Source organism: Terrapene carolina, unplaced genomic scaffold (assembly GCF_002925995.2).
Source record: "Terrapene carolina triunguis isolate 2854851 unplaced genomic scaffold, T_m_triunguis-2.0 Scaffold310, whole genome shotgun sequence".
Lineage (NCBI taxonomy): Eukaryota > Metazoa > Chordata > Testudines > Emydidae > Terrapene > Terrapene triunguis.
In genome coordinates this window covers 1,887,237-1,897,340 of record NW_020664661.1, presented here as the reverse complement: position 1 = coordinate 1,897,340, position 10,104 = coordinate 1,887,237, and the positions used below count along the sequence as shown (strand labels likewise).

The 10,104-nt window shown below is 41.8% G+C and overlaps 1 protein-coding gene across 2 annotated transcripts in view; it reads right to left on the bottom strand.

Moving 5' to 3' along the window:
• The window catches only part of ANXA7 (annexin A7), a 53,402-nt gene that overhangs the window by 30,524 nt on the left and 12,774 nt on the right, over nucleotides 1–10,104 (bottom strand). For both annotated transcript variants that reach the window (XM_024218767.2, XM_024218766.3), the window contains exons 2-5: nucleotides 9,797–9,851; nucleotides 5,282–5,510; nucleotides 2,979–3,086; nucleotides 1,640–1,683 (exon numbers count right to left, since the gene is read on the bottom strand). In XM_024218767.2, coding sequence (XP_024074535.1) covers nucleotides 1,640–1,683; nucleotides 2,979–3,086; nucleotides 5,282–5,510; nucleotides 9,797–9,850 — 435 coding nt within the window. In that variant the 5' untranslated portion in view covers nucleotide 9,851. The remainder of the gene's footprint in view (nucleotides 1–1,639; nucleotides 1,684–2,978; nucleotides 3,087–5,281; nucleotides 5,511–9,796; nucleotides 9,852–10,104) is intronic.

Here is a 10,104-nt window from a genome sequence, read left to right as displayed (position 1 = left end):
GCTTCTCCTCCCTCCCAGGCTTGCCACGCCAAACAGCTGATTGGCGCAGCAAGCTTGGGAGGGAGGAGAAGCGGAGCTGTGGCGCGCTCGTGGGAGGAGGCGGAGCGTAGGTGAGCTGGGGCGGGGGGGCCCCGGGGAGGGCCGCAGCAAGTAACGGACGGGCCAGAGGAACCGCTTGCGGTAACATGAATTCGGATATAACGCGGTAAAGCAGCCCCGTCCCCCGGAGCGCTGCTTTACCGCGTTATATCCGAATTCGCATTATATTAGACCGTATTATATCGGGGTAGAGGTGTAGTATTTTTTTACATGGCTTAGGAAAGATTTGTTTAACTCCTGTTATAATAGACATCAAATCTCCTTCTATCCCTCACTTCAATTTAAGTATTAAAACGGTTATTTAAAAAAGAAAAGAAAAGCTTGCTTTACATTGCTGAAATTCTATTTATGACAAACTGCCGTTGTGCATATCACACAGAACATCAAAGCAAATTGCACCACAGTTTTACCTTAAAAGGTGTAGATTTTTTAAATTATTATAAAAAGTAAGTTTAAAAAATCACTGCTTAAGTACTGTTTTTAGAATTTTGAAATTTGAAACATACCATTCCAATTATGTATATGTTAGGATTGTTATTGCTTTTTGAAAACAATTAATGGAAAAACTGCTCACAGCACTAGGTTTCTGATAGAAATAAATTTTAAAAAGAGGCTCAAACTAAGTGATCGATAATAAGGTCAACTTAAACAGCAGGTGTAGCTATTCTTGCATTTTGTTTTCCCACAAATTACCACAATCTGGTTTTTTTGCCCACCCAATCCTGCCTGCAACAAAATACATGTTACACGCCCCTGCTATTATGGCAGTGGATCCTGCAGGACTCTATCTCAGACTGTCTTTTGTACAAGTTTTTTCCTTCCCCTTCATTGTGTATAATAGTAACACTATAAATTATTTCAATTGCCCAGCTGTGCTATATTGTACTATTGGCAGCGCAAATGATAAAACCATGAACAAAGAAGTGTTTTTCCATTGAAGGGAAGTTAACCATTTTCTAGGACTGTTTGACAAAGTAGAACAAATTTATACCTCTCACACCAGCCAAACTTTCCCCAAAAAGTGTATTAGTTAAACTGATTACAAGTAACTGATGTGATAGCTGATTTTGAAACATTCTGTAACTGGGGAAAAAAAGAAGCCATTCGTTTTGAAAACTTTCAGTCAAATCCTCATTGCAGTGAAGTCACTGGCAACACTGACCAAGATTGGACCTTTATACCCAATTCAAAGGGAAAGTCAAGCATGTGCTATTCAAAAATAGAATTAGACACATACTGCAGTATTTGGTAACATAGTAATACTCAGGATTGCAAAGAGAATCTGCCTTATATTTTTCCTATGCACTCAATGCATTTGACTATACAGGACTGTATCCTCTCATAGCAGTTCTTCTGGTATCATGTTGCACATAAAGGGCTATTACTGAACAGACTGTAACATTGTCCGCAGAATTACTACCAGCATCTCCTCTTCTCTGCCTACCCACCCAGAACTATTGTAAAGAGACAGACTGTCATTTTCCCCATGAAAACTGCAATGTACTGCTCAGTTTTATTATGAAAGTAGTACAATACATACCTGACTAGGCATTGGGGAAGGTACTTGTCCACCAGGGTATCCCACTTAAAGGAAAATTTTAAAACAAAGCAAAAGAAAAAGGTCATTTCTTAATACAGAGTTAATATAGTACAATGTATCATCTTATTTCATAATGCATCACTTTACACATCTATCAACTTTGCATACATAATCTCTGTTTTCACACATGAAGTTGCCTATGATACTCAGCAAACTGCAGCTCTTGTGGAAACCATGGGAATGACTAGCAACAGCCAATAAGCCACAGGAGTGGCTCCAGTACACACGTTAGTAAGAAAGCATCAAGAGTGCTAAGCAATTTTACTAGTGCTGTGGGAGCTAGTGAAATCTCTCCCTTCTAACCCCTGCTCCCTATGACAAAAGCCAGGAAACTCAGAGCTAAGGAACAACCGGTGTCCAAAAGGAGCTCAGCAGTTCAGTATTAAAGATATTCTAATTACTACAGCTGACTAGAGTGAAGATTAAATCACTTACAAATGTCTTAAATATAAAGAGTGATACACTGACAATTGTTAAAGCAAAATACGACCGAAGTAATCTGGTTTTCCATTAGAAAGCATTGGAACATATGTATTTTATTCTTCATATGTAGGTGGGCATACAAACTTGTGTTATGTTAACAATGGCTTAACCACTGTTAAAGTTAGTGAAGCAATCTTAAAAGAACTAAGATGGCCCTCATAGCTGTCCCCATTCTCAGTCTCTTCTAAGTGCTACTCTTAAGCGCATTCAAGGAGATAGTTGCCTAGCTGGCAACTGAAAATCCTTAAAATGTCCTTGACACACATCATTTGCATTCACTGGGTTGCCTTTAAGCACCTGCCTACCCTCCTTTACACTTCCCCCTACTCCCAAGTGCTTAGTTCAGTGTGGGCATAGAGATTTACTCTTACTGCTGAGCACTGCACATATTTCTCAGGGCTATGCAGAAGCCTCTCCATACAGGCACTGATCACTAGTGCATTCTGGTTTTCACAATTCATCAACGGCCTTCAGGATCAAGAAGCAACAGCATCCCAAACACTATATGAAAATAAACAGCAACAGGAAGTGTGCCTTTTCTGATATATGTAGTATTTATTTAGATTTGAGTTCTCCTGTCAGTCATTCATTGGTCTTAGAAATCATCAGGAGTTGTCTGTCCTTCATAAGAACATACATAGCATCCAACTGCAATAGCTAAGAACAACAGAGGGACCTGAGGGCATAATTTCAGTTTCTTAACCTGGAATTCCTTGGTGCAACTCTTAGGTATATGACTTTTTTGATATCTGACTAGGATGGCACACACAGGCACATGCACACCCCCATTACCTACCTGGTATTTGTGCTGGTCCACCTCCCACATAGGTTTGAGATGGAGGTTGAGGATAACCACCAAAGCCAGATCCATTAGGGGGGACACCAAACCCAGGACCTGTAGGAGCTAGAGGGGAAAAAGGGGGTAAAAAATAGAGGTTTTTTGGTAATTTAAATTTTAGTTGATTTATAATAAAAACAGAGTAGGATGTTGTGTAATGCAACTGTAACTAAAAATCTTTGGACACAGACAACAATATCCTAGTAATTTATACAAAGATTTGAAAAGCTACTACCATGCTTCGTGAGTTCAGACACCAGATTGGAATAAAAGTAGTAACATTTCTGATTTACCTTCATCTCCTTCAGAAATAAGTCTGTGCAGCTTTTGGGTTGGATTTATGTAGGTGAAGTATTGAGAAACACATTTGTTTTTTTCCTTTGGAATAATGTTAGACTTGGGAAAACACATATATGTTTAATTCATAAAGCTTGCAGTTTGACCTTTGGTAATTGTCAGACAGAAGCAATAACATTAGTTGGGGGTTATGACGAAGTGGGACTGTTCTTAATGTGTTCTTTGAATACTGAGTGGGGAGTATTGGCCTGGGAAGGTTGCAGGGGAGTTTTGCTGGGGCTGTCTGTGTGGGGGATGGGAGACTTTCCCTGAGGGAGGATACCTAAGCAGGTAACATAAGAACCCAGGAAGGGGGTTGGAGGCCAGGTGACACCTCTGCCTGGGAAACTGGACAAAGGCTGGGGGGAGGAGCCGGGGGGGGAGGCTGAGTAAGATGGCTGGAGGGAGTTGCAGTTGGGAGCTGGCTAGGGAGATGGAGAGGAGCCCAGATGGGGCTCTGGTCCACCAACGGGGCTCTGGCCTCCCTTCCCCCCTGCCCCCGATGGACCTAACTGAGGGGGTCCTGTTTGTCTGTACCTGCAAGACCTGTCTTGGACTGTGTTCCTGTCATCTAAATTAACCTTCTGTTTTACTGGCTGGCTGAGAGTCATGGTGAATCGCTGGAAGCTGGGGGTGTAGGGCCTTGTCTCCCCCCACACTCCATGACATGGGGGTGGGGGGGGAGGGCTTTCCTGAGAATTCTGTTTGGTTATTCAAAAACTGATATGTCAGAGTTTGGCTCTGGAGAGAGGCAGAGCAGGAAACAAGAAATAATAAATGTTTACCCAGACCACATGTGCTAGGAATACAATGCAAATTGACAGCTAGTGCAGATGAGAATTATTATTTTTTAAATGGGGATAAGGTAGAAAAGGAGCATGAATAATAATGTACATTCAGTATTTAGAGCCTTGCCATCAAAATTAACAAAACTTCTGAATCCACAGCAATAATCCTAAAGCCCTTTCCCTAATGAAATGTGTGAAAAAATGTATTCTAATATTATACATTTATATAGTCCCTTTGATTAGAGCATAAAGCATTTGATAGCTATTAATTAAATAAGACTCAATAGCAAGAGCATAATTACTTACCCATTATCTGAAACTGAGGCACAAAAAGATTAAGCAATTTGACCATGGTCACACGGCATGTCAGTGGCATAACTGGAAATATGCCTCCTGCCTCTTCACCAAATGCTGGAGCTACCATATAGGCTGCATTTCAGAGTCGGGAGCCAGTTCCAAGGACAGACCACCAGAACCGACAGCTGAAAGACCTTCATGTGCTTTCAGAACTTTGGTTTTCTATCATACCTGGTTTCTATCAGGAACTCGTTTAAATTAATTTTCTGATTTTTCCCCTTTGAATGTTCTCACCTAACCGTGCTCTCTAATAGCTGTTCTTTGGCTCCCTGCACAGCTCTCCTCTGCCTTTTCTCTTTGAGCACAAATACTCACTCTCTCCCTCTCCCCCTCCCCCACCTGCCCTCTTTATTCTCCTGTTCCCACTAAGTTCCACCTCTGCCCTGCTGCCAACAAAACCCAGCTTGCTGATCGTGACTGGACTAGTGACAAACTCTGCCTATTCCTCTTCTTTCCTCTTCCTCATCCCTTCCTCTAACCCCAGTTAAAAACAAAACAAACCTGCTCATTTGTTTGTATTCCCATTCCCTACCCTTTTGTATCATTAGATTGTAAACCCTTCCGGACACTGGTTGCTTCTTTCCAAATCTGTATAGTGCCCAGCACCTCGGCCCTTGGGTGCTATTGTAATATTAATATTGCCTACTACACAGAACCGAGCTCTGCGTGCCAGTCTCCTGCAATAAGCACTAGACAAAGCTTTTTTTTTTTATTTTCTGAACCAAATACAGGGACTGATTATGATGGAAATAACCTGTGCACAGTGTTCTTGAATATTACCTCCGGGATAAGATGGCATCCCCCCAGGTTGGGGAGCTCCAGGGTAGCCCCCCCCAGGTTGGGGAGCTCCAGGGTAGCCTCCAGGCGCAGGGTATCCTGCAGCTCCTGGGAACCCACCACTTGGTGGCGCTGCAGGATATGCACCACCTCCCACAGGAGGGAAGCCTCCGGGAACAGCAGGATAGGGATATTGACCAGCAGGTGGATAAACAGATTCTTGTCCTGTAGGCTGAAAACAGATAATGTAGAGAATACTTGTGTATCTGCTAGGGACAGACAAGGGAATAAAGACTCTCTCTCTCTAGCGACCAAAGTATGCACAACTTAATTAACAATAAGGTCTGACTTAACAAAGAAGAGAAATTCAAAAATCTGCATTGATGAACTTGCTTTAACTCTTGTTACTGGGTTAAAAAAACACAGTACTGATATGGAAGCATCAAAATGTATTTGCCTTGTCAAGTGTGAGCCTGATCTTTAACAAGCAAGACGAGCAGTAAATGAAATACAGGTCTTGAAACAAGCACATTCAAAATTGACTAGGGTCTCTGAGGGAAGTTCCTATGGGTTAATAGCCATACATGAGATCTCAGAAATATGCAATCCAAGAGTTACTGAAATAAAGAGTTCATGACTATATAAATCAAATTGGTTCATTGTAAATCAGTTCTGGACAGCTACCACTCCCAAACTGCTCTGCAAACACAGCCCACACATTATGTACAGTTCATACTCACCCACTTCCTGGGATTTGGTTTTATTAACAGAAATTAACAATACAACAAAATTCTATTCAAACCTTCTCAGGCTTGGCTGCTCCCAAGTTTCCTACCTCTGGATGGCTCAGCTCACACATTAGATTCTTCCTGCCCAGAAGGCCACTCCCACCTCCCTTATATTTACTTCAGAGAGTCAGAAAACACACTTAAGCCTTTCCCAGCAGAAGCAAAACCTGCTAGCAAAGTGGGGTATTAAGGAAAACACTGTCAGTATGACTTCATGACTTCACAGCCTGTTGGGACAATACAGAGGCCAGACACCTCATCTTGAAGTAATTGTAATGTAAATTTCTCGCTGACAAACCTAACACTAACAGTACAACTCATTTTAGGCAGAATAGCAATCATTTCACATTTTAAAATATTTTAAGCCTAGCAAAGCAATAAATCCACAATGAATAAGCTGCAATATTTCATTACAAACTCAAATTAAGATCTTCCAATTATTCATGTAATGAAATCAAGTGTGTTTCTGGGATTGAACTTTAGCATTTCAGAATCCAGTGCAGCACTTTTGCTCATGAAAATAGAGGTTTGTAACAGACAAGGCTGATAAAGCCCTTAACTATAGCTGCACAAAGGGTGCCACTAGAATTGTTAGGATACATTCTGAATATATTAGCAGATCACTGTACATAAATGATAAATGCAGCTGTGTTGTATGCACAGTACTTGAGTTTACTGCATATGAATTATTTTGATCACGTTACAGTTCTCAAACTAGCTTAAATTTTCCAGTGCAGCTCATCCATCCACAGGCTTCTAGATTTGTTTTTGATCCTCTTCTGCTGGATTGAAGTTTGTTTTGAAGCTTTTTGGAAATGAAGACCATATAACACTCAAGGCTGCACTGTTAATCTCCATTTCCTAGGCTGTCATGAGCTATGTTTTGAAGAATGGTGACAAAACTTTTGAAATCAGTGTAATGACTAATGATACTTGAATTCAAAATTTATCTGAAAATCTTTATTGATCAAAATACATGTTACAAATGAAGTGTTTTCACAATCTAAATTTGACTTATAGTATGCACTTGTAGAGTAAATGTGATGTGTCTTGCAATAATGCTAGGTAAAAACTCTTCAGTAAACTTGGGACTGCTACTGCAAACATTCTCTTACCCGCTTCCTTTTTTGTTATTGATGTCCAACTCCTTATATGCCATATATAAGTAATCAGGAACTTCCCATTTCCCATGTAATATTATTTTAAAGGGACAAATCCACTTTAAAAAAAAAAATCACACTTCTGTCTGAAAACTTTTTGCATTATAATATAATAAATTGGTTATAGTAAATGCCTAACATTGCTATAACTGAAAGAGTAGAGAAAAGGTATTTCGCTTCTTTCAGATTTGTTTTATTTGTCCATCTTGACAGCACTTTGGATATAGTCAGTTTCACGGTTTCCCCTGTTTGTATGAATCTTTCACACAGAAAGTGGGTAAAGAAAACACACTTTTAAAAAAAAAAATAATATATGTGATTGACAAGACAAGGCAGAAAGCTTAATGGCAGGTGTAGTATCTGAAAATACTTTTAACTCATTTTTTGAATTTGACCAGATTTCAAGCTGTGTACTTTTAAAGGGTACTTCTCACCAACATAATACTATGAATTATGAACTATGAATTTTCATACTATGAATGTTTACCAACAATAAACCCTCGGTTAGAGATTTTTCCTTAAAAAAGCAGGGCCTGATTTTCAGATGTCCTGCACAATTTCGACTTCAGTTGGAATTGTTGGTGCTCAGCACCTCTGGGAAAAAAAGTGGGTTGTAGCCCACGAAAGCTTATGCTCTAATAAATTTGTTAGTCTCTAAGGTGCCACAAGTACTCCTGTTCTTTTTTCTGGGAAAAAAGTTTGGTTCTGTTTGTTAAATGGAGATTTGATCTAAAAGCATTCAGCTATTCTTCCACTTCTTAACTTGAGACAGAGGCTGCTGGTAGTACTAATGATTGGAGACCCCGCGGCTGGGCTCAGGGGGAGAGGGTGCGGGTATCTGAGCTGGGGGCGGGGGGGCCCACAGCTGTGCTCAGCGGGGAGAAGGTGTGGGTATCTGGGCCGGGGGGCTGTGGCTGAGCTGTGGGAGGGAGGGGGGTTGGGTGTATTGGCTGGGGGGGGGGAGGAGTTGTGAGTGTCTGGCCCCCCGGCTGGGCTCTGGGGAGGGGGGAAGGGTGCAGAGAAACAGGAACTGGGTTGTCATAGGGGTTTCTTTAACTCTCTACTCCTGGGGGAGTTTTTGTGTGTGTCTGTATTGTTACAGACATACTTGCGGACAAGTATTTTGAAATAAATTACCAAAATAATTGAAACTGGTGTGATTATGTAGTAGTATTTTGAAATAAAATTTGCAGAATTTTAAAATATTGTGGGCAGAATTTTTATTTTTTTGGTGCAGAATGCCCCCAGGAGTATTCAGTGGAATCTTAGATCATCCACTCATGAGTTGCAAGGGGAATGAAGTCCCACAGCCAAATGGCCAAAAAAGACAAGACAAATTAGCTAAACTGCTCTGTATCCTCAGCAAAAGACAAATCCTCGTGGTGTATGAGCAAGAAGCTAGATTTTTAAAGATGCTCATTACCCACGGCTCTCACTGAAATTAATGAGAGCTGCAGTTTGCTCAGCACCTATGAAAAATCAGGCCACAGATCTACAGGGTATTACAGCTGAACCTGAACCACGACCAGATGTGTGAACTCCAGCAAAGACTGATCAAGATTCAAATATCATCTGTATAATAGGCTGAAGCGAAACCCCAGATCAGAAGATCCTTGAACTTCTATATACATGGGGAGTGAGTCACAAAGTTTGGATTCAAACGTAGAGCCAAACTACTGAATAAACACTGCTCTTATGACAAGAGGCACAAGACTATCCAGAAAAACAAAGAAAATCAAGAGAATCGACAAGTTACAAAACAAATCACCAAAACTGAGCCAAGCTTCTCTCAGCCTAGCAGGGAAAACGCTGCCGTGTGTTTACACTGTGAGCTGCAAGCGCACCGGCGTGGCCACATTAGCAGCTCTTGCAACGCCACAAAGAGCAGTGCATTGTGGTAGCTATCTCAGTGTGCAAGTGGCTGCAACGTGCTTTTCAAATGGGGGGGAGTGTAACAGGGAGCGTATTGTGTGTATGTGGGGGGAGAGACCGTGTGTTTTGGGGGGCAGTGTGTCAGCATGCTGTCTTGTAAGTTCAGACAGCAGCAGACCCCCCTCCCCCCGCCTCTCTCTCTCACACACACTCAAAACAGCAGCATTCCACAGTAATGTCTTGCTTTGTCCCGGAGCAGATAAGCATGCTGGCTGTCAGAAACGGAGCTTTGAAAGGGGATATCCACATGCCTGCAGCTGAGGTCAAAACAATGACAAGAGTGGCCATGTGATTTCAGGGGATTATGGGACGTTTCCGGAGGCCAATCACAGCGCAGCAATGCAACACGTCATCCACACTGACGCCCGGGTGTTTCAGCCAGGGCGCAGCAAGCTTTATGCTTCTTGTGGAGGTGGATTACCAGGAGCACTCCAGCTGCAGAGTCCAGGCGCTCTAAGTGCCTTGCCAGTGTGGACACCTCAGGAGTTAGGGCACCCGGGGCTGCTTTAATGCGCTCTAACTTGCAAGTGTAGCCAAGCCCTAATATTTCCTCAGCACATGGCATGACAGAGGAGAAAGTCACAAGGGTGTGGCCTATACTGCAAGTACAAGGCATTTAAAAAACAGGACATACTTACGGGATATCCAGGAAAAGCAGGATAGCCTGAAGGGGGATAGCCTGGGTATGACATTCTGAAAAAGAACAACATTTTCAATGACGAGCTTTTGGATTTGAAGTACAGTGGCATGAGTTAGTTGTTTGTGTGCTGAGTACCCATTATCCTGCTTAGCTGTGGAGGTCCGCACACAGCATACTGATATGAATTTTACTTGTCAGCTACTTTAAAAAAAATAAAACTTTTCAATTCAGAACTTCTCAAACACATGAACCTAATGAGGCAAAAAGAACAGGAGTACTTGTGGCACCTTAGAGACTAACAAATTT